This window comes from Podarcis erhardii, assembly GCF_964252035.2.
Source record: "Podarcis erhardii genome assembly, chromosome: 2".
In the NCBI taxonomy this organism is placed as follows: Eukaryota; Metazoa; Chordata; class Lepidosauria; order Squamata; family Lacertidae; genus Podarcis; species Podarcis erhardii.
In genome coordinates, this window is record NC_138498.1 from 64,893,187 (window position 1) to 64,916,643 (window position 23,457).

The following is a 23,457-nucleotide window of genomic DNA, read 5'->3' on the forward strand; positions in this document are numbered from 1 at the left end:
CAGTTGTGACCGACTCTGGGGCTGCGGCGCTCATCTCGCTTTATTGGCCAAGGGAGCTGGTGTACAGCTTCTGGGTCATGTGGCCAGCAAGACTAAGCCACTTCTGGCAAACCAGAGCAGCGCACGGAAACGTCGTTTACCTTCCTGCTGGAGTGGTACCTTTTTATCTACTTGCACTTTGACGTGTTTTCGAACTGCTAGGTTGGCAGGAGCAGGGACCGTGCAACGGGAGCTCACCCCGTCGTGGGGATTCGAACCGCCGACCTTCTGATTGGCAAGTCCTAGGCTCTGTGGTTTAACCCACGGCACTTAACTGGATGCAAACCCATGAGTTAAAACCCCCAGCCTTGGGCCAGACTCTCAAACTTAGCCTCGCATCGGCAAAACACCTCATATCCAGGTGTCATGTGGTAGCAACTTCAACTGTGCCACATGCCACCTGGAACTGTACAGCAAAGTGCTCATCCACAGCCTCTGAACCAGGAGTGGGAAACCTGTGATATTCCAGATGTTGTCAACCTACTACTCCTTATCATGGGTAGAACTGGAGGGAGTCGTAGTCCAGCAACATCTGGAGAGTCACAGGTTCCCCACCTACAGTTCAGAGCCTTCTTGCAGGTAATTCTAAACACACAGTTAAGTCAGGCATTATGGACCACCTAGCCACATTGCTTGAAAAGCTGCTGAAGCGAAAGGGTAACGAGACTGCACTTAATCACGTGATTGGTAGCTACAGAATATTAGCTCTTCTTCTTGTGGTTGCAGGTACTGTGTGGCAAATTGTTAAGCAGCTACTGCATGGTCTTGTTTATGCATATTCACACCACTAGTTTACTGAAGAAGACTCCCAAATCCAGTTTCATCAGACCATATCAGCTTTGTTGGGCTTTGCCTTGCAAGTTTCCAAAGCCCTGAGCATCTAGAGCTGCTTATTTTAGTCCATATGTGAGCAGATTTAAGCTGGCAGTTTCTGGGGTTTGCTGTTGTTGTTTCTGTTATATTTAGCTAGTGAATTGGATTTCGACTTAATTTCAGCAGAAGGTTTTGTATGTATTCTGTTATACTTCCTCTCAGCCTTTGAGGTAGGGTGATCTATAAATTCAATGCAATGAATAATAACATGCCTCTTTGCAACTGGACTGCAGGAGTAATTGCAGTAGTTAATAGTTCCTTGGTGTTCAGCACAGTTTGTTTATTTGCTCCTCACAGCACAGACGACCACACATTAGAGATTGAAGCCAACAAACGCAGCTTGTTGATTTGTGTCATCATCGTCATTAGTTACCGGGGAACCATTAAGGATCTCAGAAAGGGAGTCTTCCTGCCTAGGGTTGCCATATTTCAGACCAGAACATCCCAAAAGTTGTTGAGCTGCTGCTGCTTTTTATTTTATTTTACAAAAACCACAAAAATCGTGATTTTTCAACTGACTTGCCTAAGATCCAGGACAAAGCAACGCCTTTCAGAAATGCACCCCAGATGTAAATTCCAGGACGTATGGCAGTCCTATTCCTGCCCTTTGGTGGGGTGTGTGTTTGCCCTCACCCCTCCTTTTTCAAAAGATGTGGGCGGTTGGCTCCCAAAGGGAGGGGGAATTATGTGGGGTCTGGTGGCCAATTAGGAAGCAGCTGGGAACCTGCCTTTATAAGCCTTCTCCTCCTCATAGCCTTTTTCCTGTGCCTTCTCTCCTTTCCTCTATGTGGTATGGTGCTTTGGTTAGCTGCGTGTTGAAGGACCTGAGTAGGATTTTTTAAGGAGTGGGGAGATTCTTTGATTAGCCCTGATAATTCCTCCTTTCCCTACCTATTCCACACTGCTGGGACTAATTCAATTGGCAATTTGGTGAATGGCAGAGAGGAGCTTCTCATGGAGCACTCAATCTGGGCAGATGAGGAAGTGAGAGAGAAAACTGTAGGCACTATTGAGACAAGAGCACCCTTTAGGGGTCTGCCAGTACTTTATCCCTGCTGGGACTTGTGTGTGTGGGGGGGGTGCCCTTTAAGTCTGATATGCACACATTGAATGAACACTGGACAGTGGGTTTTATATTCAAGGCTCACCTAGTTTCCTCCTCACCCTTCATTTTGGGAAACCCAGCTTGTGTTGTCTGCATCACATTCCCAGCGATCTGGAGGGATCTACCAGAATTAGATAAAATCCTCACCTGCCCATGTTTTCTGATTTCGGTTAATTTACTTGCAGTTTCTCCAACTTGTCATATTTCAGTAAATACAACCTTTACCCCAACATTTGGCCTCACAACTCTTCTTTTTGGTTGCCAGGGCAGGAGCAAACATTACAGTCAGATTTGGGAGGTATTGACAGAGGCAGCTGGCGCACAGTAAGGAGAATGACTGAGCTACGAGTAGGCAAGTGCCTCATCTTAAGTTCTCCACTGGCCACATGGGATCCCTGTGGGATAGAGGGAAGGGTTCACTATGAGCACAGCCATCTCGGCTCTGTTGACAAGCTGCAACGTGGCTCCAGGGAAGTGGCAGCTGTGAGAGTCGGACTCCACTCGTATCTGGGGCACCCAAGTTTGCGTGTCTTTATGGGTAACTTGATGTTCAAAGGCTTGAGATGGCTCAAGGCTCATCATTGCTAAATTTGGATATGAGGATCGGTCATGAAAAAATAGAAACTTTCCCTTCTGCTCAGCCTCCCGGGGCAGTTAAAACACACAGAGACACACAGACACACACTCCATCAGTTTGGGCTAATTGTTTTGCACCTGATTGCATAGTTACCCTTCCACGTGGCACGATTGCTCTCGAGAACGAAAGGTGTATTCTAATGCCACAAAAGTCAGATTCCTCACTTTGCTTAATCGGAACGTGTTTCATGTTATATCAAAAAAGGGCTCACACACAGAGCAGCTCTTTTTGGCCAGTCTTGCCTGGGTGACTGCTCTGGCAAAATGCAGAGTGACTGCCCAAGGCTGATGTTGGAGCAGCTGCTGCGTATTTGTCAAAGGGCAAATTCTTTCATGTGATATGAAATTGTCTCAGATCAGCTGTGGGTTTACTGCAGCAATGGACAATCTAAAAGCACCTTAACTCTGATCCCTTCCTCTTCGTCCCCCACTAACTAAACTGGTGGGCAGGAAACCCTAGTGCAGCACCAGTGGTATTTTGTTTTGCAATAAAAAGCATACAGCAGCCTTCCCCAACCTAGCGCCCTTCAAATGTTTTGGATGACAGGTCTCATCAGCCCCAGCCAGCATGTCTGGGGATGATAGGAGTTGTAGTACAAAATGTTTGGAGAGCAGGTTGGGGAACACTGTCATAAAGTGTGGAAATAATACATGCTTCTAAACTTCTGTGTATATGTGTCGAGTCCCAGATATATGTACATGGGGCACACACACCCTCCCAGGGAAGGAGAGATGAGTGAAAATCTACTCCAGGAACAAGAAAGGGAGGAGAGAAAGATCTACATCTGCCCCTGTGGATCCTGCCGCCTTTGGCTGTTGCATAAGGCTTGCCTCATGGGTGGGCCGGCCCTATGTGTTTTCCACACTTGACACATTTGCTGCAGAAACGACACCACTTTCCTGCAGCAATCATAATGTGTATTAGCACCCATAATTTAAATACATATGCATATTAATTCCATTTCACCTTTTCATCTCTTTTTCTTCCTTCTGCCTGTCAAAATGTGTATACATTTACTCGTGCTTCACATACCACAAAAGATGAGTCATGAATCTTTATGGCTACATTGGTTGATTGGCTGTGCGCGAGAGGGATTGGGTTCATAGTTATGATGAGTGGTACCACAAAAGAGACAATGATTGATATGTATATGTGGGTGGGTGGTTTCAGGTCACATGCAGGGGAACGTTGACTGAAAAATAAGGAAAACCCCATGAAAAGTCTGTGGGTAGGGAATGACTCACACTCAGAGTAGACCTGTTGAAATCAATGGACAAGTTAGTCATGACTGACTCAGATTAACTGCGTCAGACCAACACGGCTACCTACCTGAATCTCAGATCCATTGAAGAATCTAATCTTAGTATGGTGCATTTGGATCGTAGCCTGTGAATTTCACAGCTGTTTCTAGCAAGATGTTGAGATTATGCATTATAATCCTCCGTACTGCCAGGAAATGCTTACAGCTAGTTGTGACATTAAATTAAATGCAGAGGCTATAAGGGGAGTAATTGAAATATATGGGATTTTGCATAGATCGGAAAACATGGTGTGTAAATATGCTATCCTTTTAGCATATCACTACAGCTAAAAGGCAGCCAGTCAAAATTAAATCAGCATGTGGTAGTTTGTAAATAGGCAAGCGACAACCCCCCGCCCCCGCCATCCCAACAAAGTACATTAGTTTCATGGAAGTCTGCCATAAAAAAAGATTATGAACGAACTGTGGATAAGATCCTCTTTTGTGGGCAATCAGAATTTTGACGACTAGTGGGTAGGATATTCACTGCAACCATTGATATGCTCAGTGGGTGCCTATTACATTAAACTGCTGGCAAATGGGAGTGGATGGCAAGGAGCAGAATATTCAGAACCCAGGGTTGTTCGGACTTTCCATTATAGACAGAACATTGTGCTAAATAGATGCTTAAGTAATTTCTTGTGCTTCTTTATAAATCAACACCATTCTGTGGAGACTTTCATGGAATTGAGGAAATTAAATATATATCCTTCCTTTTCTCATATTTATTTGCTTTTCTAATAGGATTCCATATCAGCAAAATATGAACATAAATGATACAATAAAGAAAAATCTCTGAAATAAAGAAAAAGGTGTTGTTTTTTTTAAGATTTCAAAGAATAGACAAAAATTCAGAAAACATTATTTGATTGACTTACTAGCTCAGGGTCTGTTTGGGGGGTCTAATTCAGCCCCTTTGGCAGTTTATTTCCTGGGGTAAAATCCCTAAAAAAGCTAAAACCATAAAAAGTTCAACAGCTTCAATCCTAAAAAAAGGTTAACAACACTTTGTTGGCCCTCATGGCACTTCACTTCATCAAATCTGGCCCTCTTTGAAAAAAGTTTGGACACCACTGTGACCTGGCCTATCCTTCCATGTTTCCTTTTATCCCCTCTTTTCCTCACATTTTCTTAGTTCACCCAGTGAACATTTATATACTTTATTTATTTCTTACTCTGCTGCAAATCTTACCATCCTGCCAGGTAGATTGTTTGCTTATAATACTTTCCCATATATTCCATAAACAATATCCAGTCCTCTTTATATCTTTCATCATTTTGATTTCTTATTCTAGTGGTCATCCCTGCTAGCTCCACATATTCTAACAGTGTAATGTGCCATTCCTCTTTTGTTTGCACTTTATCTGTTTTTGCACTAATAATACACGGATGGCTGTTGTCGCATATAGAAACAAATATTTCTCTCTTTGGTGGTGGTGGTGGTGGGGACTTTTATTGTTATTAGCCCCAGGAGTAATGCCTGTGGATTTTTAGAAAAGGATTTTTTTTTTTAAAAAAGGATTAATTCAGTATAAATCATTTCCCAATTAAAATTTAAAAATTATAACTATATATATCCTTCCTTGATAGAAATTCTCAGTATTTTGTTTCTCCAAGAGTATCCTTTGCATGGCTCTTCATCCTGTCCAGGAAACAGGCTTAGGCTAAGTCTACACATGAAGCAAAATGAGCTGGACATAAAAGGGTAGAATGGATTGAGACCGTGTATACGGCTTCCAGAGGAATCACATTTTTAATGCTCTCCTATGTAATACGCTCGCCAGAGCAGCTTCGTCACGCTGGCCACATGACCCGGAAGTGTCTTCGGACAGCACTGGCCCCCGGCCTCTTAAGCGAGATGGGCGCGCAACCCCAGAGTCGGTCACGACAGGCCCGTACGGGCAGGGGTACCTTTACCTTTACCTTTTTATGTAATACGCTGTATTAATCTCTCTCTCTCTCTCTCTCTCTCTCTCTCTCTCTCTCTCTCTCTCTCTCACACACACACACACACACAGTGCAAGTAGATATATAGTGTGGTAGGGAAACATTTCTCCTTGAAATGCTGGCTTTCTGCTTGGTAAATCTTTTGTTTCTTTGTTTTATGAGGGCGAGCATTTATAATTTCTTGTCAGTCTCTGAAACTTAAACCGTTTCAATCCATTCTACCACCACCTCAGAATTCTTAGGCTTTATCCTGCAACATTTGTAGGTTAGCTTTGATCATGAGTTGTGGTCACAGGAAGAAGAGGAGGAATTGAAGAAACACAGGGCAGCAATTAATTATCTAGGAGCAGGGTCTAGCTCTGTTGTCCCACAGACAGAATCTGGTGAAAACAAGCCCAAATTTCATGTTCTGATCTAAAACAAAATGGAGGTGAAATATAAACCAAGAGTGACTGCATACCTTTAAAATTGGGCCGGATTCTGGCATCGTATCCTGATGTCCTTCCCATCAATTTGTCCAGGAAATCTGAAGGGGACATTAGTTTAGGAGCGGATCGGGCTGCTGCTCCAGTTTCTTTGGAAGCGGCGAGGCTGAGCCAGAAAAGAAGAGAGCAAGCAGAGATTTAATTAGAAGCCTTTTCTTCTCCTGTTGAAATTGTATCTTTTGCCCCATGTTGTGAGGATCTGGGATCAGAATTCATTGCAGCTAGCACACTGTTCCCATTATAAGCCATGACAAATACCTCTGTGGGTTCTTAATGAAGCTGGTCTCTGCTAATTTGTTTGCTCAGCCCAAACATTCCCGAACACAGAATCCCAACTGCTACCCAAGATCAAGCAAGATGACGAATGAAGAAAATCCTTCTGCTAATTTAGGTACAGACCTGGAGGCCGACTTAAATCAGAAATGTGAACTTTGGCATTGTATCCTGGTGGGAAAACACACTTTGCAATCCCCCCCCCCCCGTTATGAAGCATCAATTACCATGTAATTACATGGCAAATAACAGAGGAGAGTGTGCAGTATGTTGACATTTTCATTTTCTAAAGAGTGGGCAGAGTGTGTGAGCTCTGTCATCTTCCATTTGCTTTAATAGGTAGTTGGAGCCTAAATTCCCAGCACAGTGTGGCGACACTTCAGGGGCCTGTGATTTTTCCTATCTAGGTTAGTCATTATTCATTACAGAAATTTGGCTGCCATGCTGGGATCAAGATACCTCAGTCTTGATCCCAGCTCTCAGTTCTCAGTCTCAAATCCAAACCTACCAAAGACCACAGAGATCAGATTTAACGTTGGCCTTCACCCCTCCATTGATGCATCAGTTGGAGTGTTACAGATAAGCATGTCTAGGTCCTGTTGAAATCAGTACATTTCAGGTACTTGCAATTTGCTCGCCCTATTCAATTGAACGGGATGTAGGTAAGACTTGACTTCTCTTAATCTGAACCATAAAGTTTAGTCTGGGAATTGCATTAATAATAATAATAATAATAATAATAATAATAATAATAATAATAATTGGGCAGCTTCCAACAAAAGATTAAAAATACATTAAAATCTCAGCCATTAAAAACTTCCCTAAACATGGCTGCCTTCGGATGTCTTTTAAACGTCAGATAGTTCTTTATTCCTTGACATCTGGTGGGAGGGCATTCCACAGGGTAGGCGCCACTACCAAGAAGGCCCTCTGCCTGGTTCCCTGCAGCTTCGCTTCTTGCAGTGAGGGAACCGCCAGAAGGCCCTTGGAGCTGGACCTCAGTGTACGGGCAGAATGATGGGGGTGAAGATGCTCCTTCAGGTACACTGGGCCGAGGCCATTTAGGGCTTTAAAGGTCAGCACCAACACTTTGAATTGTGCTTGGAAACGTACTGGGACCTAAAAGGCATGTAAGTCTAAACAATGAAGCAACCCACAAGGAACTAAGTATCAGGGATTTGACTGTTATGAGTGTGTGGAATATGAAGGTACCCATCTGACATCCAGACCTCATCCCTTCATGAGTTTTACTGATTCAACTTCTAAGAGCTTGGTGTTCCGACAATGAGGATTGGCTCTCCTCCCTCCCTTTACTATCTGAGATGAAGGTAGAATCATGAATGACTTCAGAAGGGCTGGGAAGTGAGTTAAGGGACTAGATCTCATGGGGATTGTGTAAATCATGCACACTGCAGGATGAGCTATAAAAATATATTGGATTGTATTCAGAGTTTGTACTGATGCACCATTACAATAAACTGCATCCACCTTTCAGCACAGAAACATATCCCATAACAATACTCATTTCATTCGGGAGTTTCACCTGCTGCTTTTGCCCTAGAGAGACTCCTTCCTTCTTTGTGGGCTGAAAAGAGAAATCATTCAGACATTTGTCTAGATTACAGTAGCTGGTTGAGCTAATTGACCAGGCTGATAAAAACTAGCTTGACCAGTGGAGGATGTGATTGCCAGAACACATACACAGTTGCATAGCCATGCTTCTATAGGTTGATTATGGAGAGATGGTGTTGCCTGAGGGGTCAGGGTCAGATCCAGGTTCTGGGAGGCCCTTAGGCAGGATGTCTTCAGTGGCTTCCCTCCCTCAGAAGAACTTAAGAAGAACTTGCTGAATCAAGCCAATGACTCATCCAGTCCAGCACCCAGGTGTCTTCTGGGAAGCCCACAAGCAGCACCTGAGCGCAACAGCACTCCACTCACCAGCAATTCCCAGCAGCTGGTATTCAGAGGCGTACAGCCTCTAACAGCGGAAGTAGAGCATAATCATCATGACTAATAGCCACTGACAGCCGTATTCCCCATGAAGTGTGGGGAGTGCTGTCACACTCAGATCCTGCATCTGATTGGCCACTGCATTGGGCTAGATGTCTCATTGGCCCGACCTAGCAGGGCTCTTAGCTTCTTGTGTTCAGAATGGAAAGGGGAGGGCAACAACATGGAGGAACAAGATGGAGGATTTTTCCGTTCATCAGGGGGCTCACTGTTGAGGTGTTGGCCTAACATTGCCAATTCCTGCTGTTGGTTCTAGGGAAGAGTAATTGGGTGCAAAAAGACCCCATTGCAGTCCTATAGAGTAGAAATGCACTCCTTTTGTCGACAGCAATAATTGTCTCAGGTACAGTGGTACCTCAGGTTACATATGCTTCAGGTTACAGACGCTTCAGGTTACAGGCTCCGCTAACCCAGAAATAGTACCTTGGGTTAAGAACTTTGCTTCAGGATGAGAACAGAAATCGCGGTGCAGCAGTGCGGCAGCAGTGGGAGGCCCCATTAGCTTAAGTGGTGCTTCAGGTTAAGAATAGTTTCAGGTTAAGAATGGACCTCCAGAATGAATTAAGTTCTTAACCCGAGGTACCACTGTGCTTAACAACACTCGTGACTTGGCTACGTTTGCCGAGAGTAAAACAATAACGGCCACAACTGTTTCTTGAATTACAGAATATTTTCTACACAAGGCAGGTTTGTTTGGAAGCCCTTTGCAGGGTTCCTGCCATATCCCATTTCATAAAATGTTTATGGTTCGGAGGAGTGTGTGTCCAGGGTGAGCCTTTTCCTTTTTGTGTGTGTGGGGGTGAGGGAGAGAGAATTGCTCTGGGCCTCACGCATGGAGGGTCCCGCATCAACAGCATGTGCCAACTGAAGAAAAATCAGTTGGCCTCCTGGCCTCTCAGAATCTTAAACGGGCCTTGTGTGTGTGTGTGGAAACCCATCACTCATTTCATAAAGCAAACCTATTACTCTCATTAAAAAACAGCGAAAGTGTAGTTTATATAGATATAAATATAGGAAACTACTTTATACTCAGTCAGACCTATGGCTCATCTAGCTCATCCACACTGACTGGCAGCTTCTCTCGGGGGTTTCAGAATGGGGACATTCCTAGTCCCACCTGGAAATGCTGAGAATCAAACCACAGATCTTCTGCATGCAAAGCAGATACTCTACCATGGAGGTACTGCCCTTCCCCTACATAAAATGATTGCCTACATATTCAAAAGTCACAAAGTCACAGGTAACCAGTGATTTAAAGGAGATAGAATCCACATTCTAGTACAAACCTGCCAAATTCTGGCTGTAATGGTGGGTGGATAGCAAAGTGCCCCATTTCACATTCCAGCCCCTTGACCTTCATGAACACTCTGTGACATCCAGGGAATTATTAATGAGGTAATTTCCTGCAAATTACAATTGACTGCTCTGGGTTTATTCTCTGCTCCCCTCCTTTAAATTTGTTTTTCCTTTGTTTCATCAGTAAAGATGTTGCTCTGCCTCTGGAAGGTACAAATTTATGACCAGAAATGATTTGGAATATGAAATCAGGGTTCTGTTTGCCTGCACTGCTCTTTCACAGAGAGTGCCTCCAGCTCTGGAATGAGTTCATTTATTGTTCATTTAAGGTGATACATATATCTAGGGTGCATTCTACCAAGCACTGCTTCCTTAGAAGAGCCATTTATTTTCATGAGAATAGTGAGGAAAGCATCTGACGGACTCCACATTTGAATCTCAGGTCAGTGATTCCTTGAGGATGTAGATATTCCAGACTAAGTATGGATCTTTTCTGCTGGTAAAACATTCCTTATTCACTTCAATGGAGAGGAACCTTCCTCACCTCCCTGACAAACACATGAAAATATGTTGTTTTCCTAGGAATGAATAGACAAAGACATCTTAGAGAAATACAGGTGCTTTGTGTATATGCTGGCGTACATGAGAGCACTGGGGGCTCTGTTAATCAGGAGGCCATATTTCCATACTCTCCAACATCTAATAATAATAATAATAATAATAATAATAATAATAATAATAATAATATTTATACCCTGCCCATCTGGCTGGGTTGCCTCAGCCACTCTGGGAGGCTCCCAATAGAATATTAAAAACGCGATAAAACATCAAACATTAAAAACTTCCCTAAACAGGGCTGCCTTCAGATATCTTCTAAAAGTCAGATAGTTTTTTATTTCCTTGACATCTGATGGGTGGGTGTTCCACATGGCGGGTGCCACTACCGAGAAGGCCCTCTGCCTGGTTCCCTGTAACCTCACTTCTCGCAGTGAGGGAACCGCCAGTATCCGGGCTGAATGACAGAGGTGGAGATGCTCCTTCAGGTATACTGGGCCGAGAATGTTTAGGGCTTTAAAGGTCAGCACCAACACATTGAATTGTGCTCAGAAATGTACTGGGAGCCAATGTACGTCTTTCAGGACTGGTGTTATGTGGTCTAAGGAAAACTGGAACATGAACCAGTCAGTCCCTCAACACACTTGAAATCCCACAATCCCACCAATGCCTCTGAACCCTTCCACAGATACACCAACCCTATTCAGTGACCTCCACTTCTCTCCTTGACAGAGGCCATACCCCTCTCACTTGCCCCCCCTTGGGACTCACAACTCCCCTCGCCCCTGTACCACCCCACTGATGGTCTCCACCCTTGTGACCTTTGCCCACCACTGCTTCGTCTCTTTACCCAGTTGCTCACCAGCCCACAATACACACATGCACACACATGAAGGCTGCCGTGACTCCCCCCCCCCGGTTTATTTTTTGCCAGGTCTGATCTCATGATGTACTTCCAGAGCCCGGTGCCGCTCAGACCACATAACACAGAGGAGGAGGAGTGGCACGCGGGTGCAAGCTGAGAGCACAGCACCCAAGAATGTGTGTTCTTTTCATCTCACACTCTTGAAGAGCCAGATGACTTGTGTGAGAGCACGGGACCAAGAAATGAATATTCCTGGATGCAATGGCTTCTGTAATTCTGAGATGTCCCAGTCAAATCAGGATGTTTATGGTGGTATTATTTCTCTGAAATGTACTCTAAATATAGTGAGGTGAAAAAGGAGGCAAATTGCCTGCACCTTTGATAACTATGCAGGAGAGGGGATTTGGGCAGGTAGACCTTGCATCATCTGGCTACCCTATCCAAAGCTGGCTGCATAGATTTGTATGTCTGCATGTGTGCATGCACATATGTACAGAGGAATAAGGAAGCACTTGTTTTAGAGAGGCCTGAACAATTATTCCACTGGAAGCCGATATCTTCCCTGGAGCAATATGGGCTGCGGCTGCTTTAAAAATTGGTATCTTTGCTTTGCAAGCTCAGGAGAAAACAGGGAGAGAGGGAATCAATACTGGGCTGTAAATCTGCATTCCAAAAGAGGTTCTGCATGGAAATGAGCCTGGAGAAAAAAAATTCAATTAAACAGCAAATGAGTTGGTGCCCAAAGAATCCTGCCAGTTCAGCAGAGAGGTGCCAGAAAATGCAATATACTGATTTCTTCTCATTAACTACGGGCTATAGGGAATGATGCAATAAAATATCTAGGAGTTTGGGGTTTGTTTGTTTTATAAAACAACAACTCCAAAGGAATTAGATGCATAAACCTTATAGTTTTCTTTAAAATGTGATAAAAGGTCCAAGCTAAATCAGCCGGTTTTCTTTTCATAGGGACACAATTTATTCTGGTATGTTAGGAAAGTGAAAAGGCAATAACTGACTGGCAAGCCAGTGTTGGAGTTTGTGCTACTTTTGTCTGATTAGTGCCCCTTACATGTGTCCAGCTTTATCCAGAGCAGCTGCAAATTATGACTATATTGAGAAAAGGGCTGGGAGATGACCAGACTAAGACTATTCGTAGCTACTAGCTATGATGGCTATGCTCTGGCTCCATGGTCAGAGGAAACATTGCTTTTGAATACCATTTTCTAGAAACCAGAAGAGGGGAGAGTATGCTTGCTGGTTATCCAGAGGCATCTGGTTGGCCACTGTGAGAACAGGATGCAGGACTAGATTGCTGGACTCTTGGCCCAATCTAGCAAGCATATGTTCTTATATTCTAAACTAATACAGGTTCTGGAATGACCAAATCCTTAAGCCATTGTTTCTCATTTTACTCTTTGTTCTTTTCCAGGCAGCTCAAAGTGGTGTACATACCGGTAGTTCTCCTCTCCTTATTTAATCCCCACAACAACCTTGTGAGGTAGGTTAGCCTGAGAGGCAGTGACTAGCCCAAGGTGACCCAACGAGCTTCCTGGCCAAGTGGGGATTAGAACCCTGGTCTCTCAGGCCCTAGTCCGACACTCTAACCACTACACCACACTTGCTCTCCTACTGCTTTTTGATTGTTTGTGTTAAACACACAGGTGTTTAAAGGGGTGCAGAGCACACGCTGGCAAAACAATTCCTGCCTACAACAGAACCTGATACAGGTTTAATTAACAAAGTCACAGAATTTCTCATTATCAGCACTGCTGCTGCTGGATCACGTTCCTTTCATGGGGTTTGTTGTATGGATGCTAGGTATTTATTTGGGAAAGAAGAAACATAAAAATAAGGGGAGGGCATTTTCCACCTTCCTTCTTCTTTCACTGCTGTAAACCAGTGGGAGATTCCTTTCATTGGGGGTGGAGGGTACCCTGCAGCCATCAGCCTAATTCTACGCAGGTGCCAAGGAGAGGGAAATATGGGGTGGGGTGACGGGTAGTAGAATGTGAGAAGCATAGGAGCAACCCTGGTATGTATGTATGTATGTATGTATGTAGTATACTGCCATACACCTGTAGATCTCACGGTGGTTCATAGCATAAAGTAACTTTCCCCACATATTCCTACTGGAATTTCAAAAACACAGTAGATGATGTATGTATGTGCTATAAGCTGCCCAGAGTGGCTGGGGTATAAATAATAAAATCATCATCATCATCATGTGAGTAGAGGAACCAGAAGGATACTCTGGTAGATCATATGATTTGCAGAAAATGGGGAGAGGGAGAACCATGTATGCTACTTTGAACTCCTGGGAGGAAAGGCAAAATATAAATATCATAAATAAATAAATAAATGTGGCAGTAGAACAAGACAGAGAAAAGGAGGTGGACTGCCAAGTGGTTGTTTGCACATGTGTATAGTGTTTTCCACAGAAAATTAAAAATAAGGTTTACAGAGAGCTGAATTCCTGCACAAAGTATACAATATTACAGCCAAAGCCCTATTTAGTTTCAGTGGAGTCAAACAAAGCATGCTCACATAGTACAACTTTGAAAAATGTTAAGAACACACGTGTGCTGCTTTTGCCACCACTGTTGCTGTTGCATTTTGTGACACTACCACAGCCTTTACTGAAATCTAAGATTATTCTCTCCTCCACTTTTTGGATTTGGCCAGATAAAAAGAGCAGTGACTATAGCCACAACAGTAGTTACCAAGATGCTAACTAATGAATGGGTCTTCCTGGTCTTATGCATATGTGGATTTAGGGAAGCACAACTGGTGGTTCCCTTACACTGGGTTCAGAGCCTGAGGGGCAACACAACTATGATGCATAAAAGAAGGTGGGGGGTGCCAATTTTTGATGTCACAAAGGGTGCTACTGAAATTTGAGACTCCAGTATCCACCACTGCCTTGTGGATGCAATTGGTTCTGTCTTTCAATCCACTATTTCAATAGGAACACATGATTGCTGTTGATTTGGGTTTGCTCTGGGGCTATTAGCACTATTCTTGTTTGATCCAGTTGTCTGCTCCAATTGGTATTTTTATTGAATCTTATCAACGTTTTAGATTCCTTATGTGCATTCAGTTTTAGTGCCTTTTTATTGTAAACTGCTTTGATCCCTATGGAGGTGGTGGAATATACTTTTGTGACAAATATTACAGGAAAATAAAATGGCCCACATACGGGTTTTCTGGATAAATGAGGTTTTGCTGCAGTCAGAAAGGCTTAATATAGCACATGCAATCCACTTGTTTTTAAGATGTGAGCTAAATAGGGGTCTCTTTGGAACCAATTCTTAACAACTGGATATTCATTTGGCTGTTTGCTGCCTGATCTTTTCTAAAGTTCCATGTTGCTTAGAGGTAGTTTCAATTGATTGCTTACCTGCTCAGTGATTCTTGGGCTTCAAGAGATGAGTTTTTGGAACTGACGCAAGAAAGTGGTTGGAGATGACTTGATTTATTTCATGTTGGTGTGAGCAAGCAGCTGTCTTAGCCTGTATGCAGTGGTGTAGGAAAGGGGGTGCAGTGGGTGTGGGCCTCCCTGGGTGTCATCACTGAGGGGGGAAGTGACAAAATGGCAAAAATATGTGTTTTTGAAAAAATAACTCTCGCACCCACCGCACACCCCTTTCTATTGCTGCCTCCAACTTTGCAGGTAGAGCACAGCCTTTATGGCTAGTAGTCTTCAACAGCCTCTCCTCCATGAATCTGCCTAATCCAGAGGCATAGGTAGGTGAGGTGGGGGGCACTGGGTGTCACACCATGGGGCCTGCAGTGTGCCTGAGCCATGCATCTCTCCTGAGGGAGAGGCAGTGGGTGGACTGCCTGCAAGCTCTGCACTGCTTTTTTGAGCTGCTTGGGGCTTGCATTTGCCCACATCCTCAGCCACCCTACAGCTGAGGGGGAGGCTGCGGACAGACTCCATGCAAAATGCTTTGGCTCGCCCCGCCCCCATGGGCAGCTTGCCCCACCCCCACAGGCAGTTCTCTCTGCCCCCAGCTGTGGGGCGTGTGACCACCCCAGGCACCTGAGCTGCTAGCTACACCGCTGCCTGAATGCCACAATGGAATGTGAATGGCACAGCTGAAAGTGCAAGGTTCCTGAAACTTATCATCAGTCCTTTGAGTCAGTTAGTCTTCTAGGCAGGGCTGGATTTTGCAAAATGCCATTGATTACAGTTGCAGCAAAATGGAGGCACCTGCAAATAAGGTAATTAGGGCTACCATTTTTTACTTGCAGGCCTCAACAAAGGATGTTTTGCTTCCGCTTTTGATTTCTGCATTTTGTGGGTGGGGAAGGTCTGCAGAAGACTTAGCTAACTCTCCCAAGTCAGAGTCTGGCACTCTAACCATTGCAGCACATCAGCTCTGTCATCTGCAGTGCTTCCTGAACACGGAGATCAGTGTTGCAATGGGGTAGCTGAATTATTTCTCAAAAATAACAGGGCACAAGCCATTCATACAGTGGCTTCCCCCATCCATGGCAAATGAATCAGGCACATTTGTTTCATAAACCCTTCCTTTCCATAGAAAAGCACGTGGACCTTAGCTACTCTGATTGGTGCTACTAGTTGTGAGCATTTTCACACTTTCTCTGTCAACTGTCAGCAGCTTTCTCTTTTCCAACATTGCTGAATGTCATAATATTTTGCATCGTATCTAACCATCCTTCCCCACCTCTGGCCACTCATTCAAAAATAATGCACCAAGAAACCAGTGTGTCTGCAGCTCTACTCTTAAGCATGCTGAAGGTTGGTCCATGTTAGAAAGTAACCTCCATGCTTAGCTGGTCAGTGGCCACCACTTTGCTGGTCAGTGGCCACCACTAGAAAGTTAGTGGTCAGGAAGTGCTCACAAGGAATCATTATTAAGATGAACTGGTACCTATTGTATGAGCCCAGCACAAGTCCAATCTGCTTTTGATGCAAACTGTTCTTTAGATGGAAGCAAGTTCTACCTGGAATTAGATTTCAGTGATCACTATGCAACTGCTTGGGGACTCAACTCAAGGGTTAACATGGCCTTCACAAACCTGGTGCATTTCAGATGTTTTGGACTACAACTTTCATCAGCCCCAACCAGCACTTGGTTCAATCTGATACCTGCAGAGGACCTAAGCATCATTATTTGAATGTCTGCAATCCCCTCTGCCATTCCATTGTAAGACTGTGCCCAGATACAGACTCCATGGCTTCAACATCACTCCCATTTTCTCCTCCCCTTGCTTGCTTACCAGCTAAAATGCTTGCACACTATTCTGTGATAATTTGGTTGTCCACCTAAAGGCATTTGTCATTTTTTCCTTGTGACCCAACACAACTACATTGACTTCTTGTGTGCCTTATTGCCTTGTCATATATCCCCCATTCTTGTTAACTGTGGCTGAATCATAATCTTTCATTCAAAGGTAGGAAAGCCATCAAGAATACCAGCTGATGTTCATCTCTTGTGTTGCTGCCGCAACTCAAGAAGCATATTGCAGAGTGAAACGAGTTTCAGAAAAGGACAACCAAAATAAATAAAAAAAGGGTCAGGAACATCTCTCCTAGGAGTACGTGTTACAATATTTGGAGCTTTTCAGTTGAGAGTAAAAGGCAGCAGTTGGGAGAAGCGTGTGAAAACTGTGTACGATGCTGTGAAGGTGGATAGGAAGAGGTTTTTCTCCCTATCTCATAATACTAAGACCTGGAAGATTTGCGACAAAGGCAGTAATTCTTCACACAGCACAAGATGTCACAATAGCCACCACCTCGAAGAGCTTTAGAAGGGGATTAGACACGTTTGTGGAGGATAAGGCTGAATTACCTCCAGCATCAGGGATAGTATGCCTCTGAATGCCAGTAGCTGGAAAGGAAAAGTGGAGTGAATGCTGTTGTGTTCAGGTCCTGCTTATGGGCTTCCAATTGGTTACTGTGACAACAGGATGCTGGGCTGGATGGGCCTTTGGTGTGATTCCACCAGGACTCCTTTTACTTCAAGCAACAATGCTGCTCTGTCATTGGTGGGTAGCACTTTTCATCACAATATAAACCCATCTTTCATAAATACATTCAAGTGATTTCTGTTTGAAAGGGGAAAGCAGGGTATACAATTTTGTATAAATAAATAACTCTCTCACTCAGGCGGCTTACAAAGTGATGTTTAGTATCTCTGACAAAGGGAAGCACAGGAAAACACTAATCAGGGACATGCCTCATAAATATGCCAAATGAGAAAGCAAGACACCATTTTTAATTATAGTTATCTGCATTCATTCCTGTTTTGTGCACCAGTCTCAACTGGTGAGCTACCTAACTTTGCTCCTCCAGTAATGGATATTATTATTTAAAATAAGTGATTAAATGGTATATCCTGATATACATCTATCAGCTCTGATATTCAATGTAACATACATGGATCAGAAATTGGCCTTCTGAATATTTTCATATGGCATCTCAGCATCATGCCCTCTGTGCTCTGATTCAAGGAGAGTGTCCCTCCATTTTCTCAAGATTGTATCTGAAAAACAGAACCTGCTGGCATCATCCTATATGGCTCTTGATAGTTTTGGAGCTGCTTTAGCTATTCTTTCCTTCAAACACATCTCCTCCTAACCTGCACAACTTTTTCTGTTTCTTTCCATTTTCATATTTAACTGGTTCTTTCCTCCCTGATTGTTGTTAGATATTTTCTCTCCAGTACCTTCCGAGTCTTCCGTACATGCACATACTTACAGTCATACCTAATGTTATGGATGCTTCAGGTTACGTGTTTTCGGGTTACAGACCGCAGAAAACCCAGAAGTACCGGAACGGGTTACTTCCGGGTTTTGCCGCTTGCACATGCGCAGAAGTGCTAAATTGTGCTTTGCGCATGTGCAGAAACACCAAATCGTGCCAGAACCTGCACAGACGTGGTGCTTCAGGATGCGAACACTGCGAGTTGCAGATGTGCCTCCGTCACAGATTATGTCCACAAGCCGAGGTTCTACTGTATTTCATTTCAGTGTATTCTGCCACTGTATTCTGCTCTGGTCAGACCTCACCTGGAATACTGTGTCCAGTTCTGGGCACCACAGTTCAAGAAGGACACTGACAAACTGGAACGTGTCCAGAGGAGGGCAACCAAAATGGTCAAAGGCCTGGAAACGATGCCTTATGAGGAACGGCTAAGGGAGCTGGGCATGTTTAGCCTGGAGAAGAGGAGGTTAAGGGGTGATATGATAGCCATGTTCAAATATATCTATGTCACATAGAGGAGGGAGAAAGGTTGTTTTCTGCTGCTCCAGAGAAGCGGACACGGAGCAATGGTTCCAAACTACAAGAAAGAAGATTCCACCTAAACATTAGGAAGAACTTCCTGACAGTAAGAGCTGTTCGACAGTGGAATTTGCTGCCAAGGAGTGTGGTGGAGTCTCCTTCTTTGGAGGTCTTTAAGCAGAGGCTTGCCAGCCATATGTCAGGAGTGCTCTGATGGTGTTTCCTGCTTGGCAGGGGGTTGGACTCGATGGCCCTTGTGGTCTCTTCCAACTCTATGATTCTATGATTTCTTTCTCCTCAGACAATTTATAGGCTTGTAACCTTATGCCTCTAGCTTATCTTTCGATATACTTAGATCAAGGGTGGGAAAGCTTCATCCCACAGTCCAGACATGGCCCCCTAGGATTTCCCATTTCACCATGAGCCAATTTTCCTCAAACCATGACCAGACTAAAAAGGTTCCCCATGTCTAACTTTGGTACAAGGGTAGCTAACATGGACCCCTCTACATGTTATTGGATTCCAACTCCTATCAATCCCAGCCAATATGGCTATTGGTAATAGATTAAGGGAGTTGTGTTCCAACAACATCTGGAGGACACCAAATTGGCTATTCCTGAAGAAGACAGGACTCACATGCCCTCAAACTTTCTCCAAAGTGTAGTTCTAATTATTGCATTAGCACTTTTTATATATATTCTGCCACCTGCTACATAAAAATAATTAGACAGTAATTTAAAATGCCTGGGGGGGAAAATCTTCAGAAAGCATAGTTTTTTTTTAAAAGAGAGAGAGAGATTAAATATTAAAATGGGCAGCACAATCAATATTTGTATATAATTCAATTAAAAAACCAGCCAGGCTCATTTTCTGAATGTATTTCTGGCTAACGTGTGTGGCCTCTGAATGGGTAGTTTTCTGCAAGATATGCAGCAGCTTCAGTCCTTCTAATGTGGCTAAAATATCCTCCCTCTGCTTCTGTTCCCTCATCTGTTAAAAAACAAACAAAAAACAAACAGCACCCACATGAACATACACAAATCCCAAATAAAGTGTCTTATAATTCTTTGCCTATCAAATGAGATGAAATGATAGAATATCACAGAAGTAAGAAGTAAAGATAAGGAAAGCGGTTTTGAAATTTGACTTGCTGACTCACATTTTACGGGGTCTTAAAAGCCAGAAATTTGATAGTCCTGAAGATGGCAGAAGGAAAGCATAAGATCAAATTCCATACGAAGTGTAAAGAGGCATGGAGGATGTGCAAACTGCTGAAGAAAAGCAACCTGCAGTGACTGAGGGAGGGGTGTGCGTGAGAGAGAGGATGGACTGGCTATAATATGATATAGACTGAGTGGGTAACAGTTTTCAGCTTGAGGGTTTCATTTCATTCTGGACAACGTACCAGAGAACACAGAGGCAAAACGTGGGTGGGGCAACAAATGGACATTTAACATTTTTATAGTAAAATAGTTTCTACACATGCCCACACACTAGCCTCTATCCTGCATCTGGAAAAGCAAGAGGCATCACCAGAATTCAAGGCCACATTCCAAAAATATGTGTATTGGTTCTTTTTTCAAGTTGTGTTTTCTACAGATCAGTTTCATTTGTTGTGAGACATTAGTGTTGCCTACATTGTTAGGTTAGGAAGAAAAGAGGAGGAGGGGGAATGGTGAGTGGGGTGGGGTTGGGTGGCAATGCTTCTATTCTTCTACTTAGTGTATGTGTGGGGTTTTGTGTCAGCATCACTTGTGTGAGTTCTTTTACTATTCACTTCTTGTATTTCCTTGGTGGTGAGAGAGGTTGAGGGTAGCCTAGGATGCGGTTGGCTGTCTTTGGTTGGCTGTAGTGAGATTTGTTTTTGTGTGTGAGTGGGGTATGTATGTGTGTGTGTTTTTGAGAGACCTGTCAGGAGTAAGCATGGACCAATGGTATCAAATTGTATGGAAAATAGCCTAATTAGAAAATCTAATCAATAAACTGGAACTGACATGGGCAGTGCTTTTTTCCTGGGGGTACACATACCCCTAAACAATTTGTGAAACGAAGTTTGACCTCATTGAGGGGCAGTTTTTCAATATGAGTAGGAAAATGAGAATGCCCCTAAACATTTTTTTTTAAAGCAAAAAAGCACTGGACATGGGGATAAATAGAAGAAGACACCTTCATTCTGGCATGGTTCCCTTTTATCAAATACACAGTCCTAGCCCTGAGTTTATTTACACCTGGTACAGATAATGTTCACCCATGGTTTGTACCTAGACATGAAAGCAGGAGGGGAATCCCACTTGAAATCTGTTGACAAGTCCAATGTTTTCACTATGTGTTAAGCTGTTATGCAGCCTTACTTGAAGCTCATTGTTTGAACAGCTTAACCTCATCAGTGGCTGAATTACAGCCGTGGGCTGAATGATGCCATTGCAGCTCAATGAGGGTGTAAATTCCAGGGCTCTTCAAACTGCAGTCGGTGCTCACTGGGTACATGAGAGAGCCTGCTGAGGTCTTTAGCTTTTAGAGTCTGACCACTTAGTTCCAGGTCACAAACTCTTTGGCCTTGAAGAGTCCTTAGTTCTGTCTGCAGTGACTCAGCCAAGATGGCCCCTTCTCCCCCATTATATGCTTACACCCTTTTTATGGGAACCCCATGGAAGATGGTTATATTGTACATGCAAACAGAAAGCACGGGAGATGACAGGTGGGGTAAAATTGCCCTCGCATGGCGTGTTAGTCATTCGGAAGGCTCTTTCCAAATGGAAATGCTGAAAAAAGGAGAGGGAGGAAACAAATGCACTTCAGACTGCAGCGAACTTTACGTGCCAGGGCCACATCCTCTCGCCCGCATCTCCTTGCTGCAAAAGCTTCTTCCAAACCTATAAAACAGCCCAATTAAACTGATTAAAACCAAGGAGAGCCACGGCAGGCTGAGATTGCGGTAGGACTCGGCTAAGCAAAAGGTGGCTCACTGTCGCAGAGCAAAAGGAGAACACGCAGCCTCGTAAGTAAAGCAAGCCGTCAATGAGCCAAAGCCCAACTGCAGAAACAACAAAAAGGGAGTGTTGCTCTTGGTGAATCCCTTGTATGCAGTTAATGACACCCTTTCTCAAACCATTTTGATGGGATCCAAACTACAGCAACATTAACTAGAAACTGTTTTCCTTTCTTGCACTAATCGCTCATTTGATTTATAAGCATTTATTTTCAAATGGTTAATATTTCAATTCAGGTTGGCCGTCCCTGTCCCTCCCCTGCTTTCTTTATGTTTTGTTCTTTGCAAGTGGCTGCAAAGCAGCAAGTCTCATTATGGCTTGTCTACAGGCTTAATGACAGCTCTGGCTTTTTTATTATGTGCCCAAGGAAAAAATGAACATTTCCCATCAAGCTTACTGTCCGTGACTTTCCAGAGGACCCTGGCTCAAAAGTCTCAGAGGCAACTGGAAATGTCTGCCCTTGTACATGCCCATAATACTAGATGAGTTGATACATCCTAATGGCATTGCCCACTGTACGAGATGAACCACTCCTGCAATTCAAGGTATGGGGCAAGCAATTTGGTATGGTATGACATATGGCATTAAGTATAATCCTATCTCATTTTCGATTAAGCTGGCTTGATCATGTCATGAGCCACACATCTATCTATCTGTCCATCCATCTATCCATTTCCATATTATAACACAGTGGTTAAATGCCTGAACTATCAGTTCAATTTCACCACAGATGTGAAGTCACTTCACAACCTAAGTGAGTCTCATCCTCAGTCAACCCCCTGTAATATGAAGGGTCATAATGCTATCTTACCTTGCTGTGTTACTGTAAGGATTGCTGAGACAATATTTGCTATGTAGACCACTCTGAGCATTTAGGAAATGCACTGTATATGCACTTTTCATTCATAGGCCTAAGCAGAATTGGTGAGACGCTCATATTTCTTTACCACAGAACAAACCCTGAGCCTGCAAAAGATGTATACACATGCCTTATTTTTTTATCTCACTCTAGGCAGTGCTGCAAACTTAAACACATTGAAATCAATGGGACTTAGACTTATGTTTAAGATTTAGATGTGAAGGGCTCATCATAAGGGCATCTCCTACACCTGGAGGATCAGATCTGTAAGAATACAATGAATGTATAATTCAGACAGTGTCTCATTTGCAGTCAAGAAAGAATGAAAGCCATAACTACAGCCTCTTGAAACCATTGGGAGCATATTCATTTACTGCAGCATAGCTTGGATACGTCCCTTGATTTCCCTATTACTTATCTGATGCTATTCTATCTATATCACTTCATCTTAATAACATTTGTATTTGCATGGATCTGGCACACAGGAGCAGTTTGCTATAAATGTTTGGCGGTCTCCATGCATGGACTCTTATCATTTGTCAAAGTTGGATACAAGATTGCAGCTGTGGTTTTCTGTAAGCAGCAGTGGATTTTATCTATCTCTTCCTATATATTTCTTGACTGAAGATGCAACATCTAGCATGTATAGAATCTGTTGTTGCCTTTGATTTCATGAAATTGCACAGCAAACTCTTTTTTAAAAAGAACACCCTGATAACCGATTCAGTCCATCACAGATCACACGTACTGTAATGTTTCTGTAAGAATAAAAATATTTTTTAAAACAGAAATGCAAAATAAACAAGGTGATAATACACTTAAAGAACTATCAGTGTTCAAATGTGAAAACTCGTTTCACACAGAAGTGTTTATCAGGCAGTAATCTGATGACGTGGTTTGTGGAACTTAAAAGTTTCACATTCCTGTATCCTTAGAAATTAGTCCAGCAAAAGTTCTAACCTTGTCTATTT

General features: G+C 43.4%; 2 protein-coding genes across 3 annotated transcripts in view; one reads left to right on the forward strand and one right to left on the reverse strand.

Annotated features, from left to right (window-relative positions):
- Positions 1-23,457, forward strand: part of LOC309336092 (uncharacterized protein) — a 378,925-nt gene that overhangs the window by 86,081 nt on the left and 269,387 nt on the right. The window lies entirely within an intron of this gene.
- The window catches only part of GLRA1 (glycine receptor alpha 1), an 89,973-nt gene that overhangs the window by 50,300 nt on the left and 16,216 nt on the right, over positions 1-23,457 (reverse strand). For both annotated transcript variants that reach the window (XM_081851552.1, XM_081851551.1), the window contains exon 2: positions 6,362-6,492. In XM_081851552.1, the coding sequence (XP_081707678.1) occupies positions 6,362-6,492 (131 nt within the window). The remainder of the gene's footprint in view (positions 1-6,361; positions 6,493-23,457) is intronic.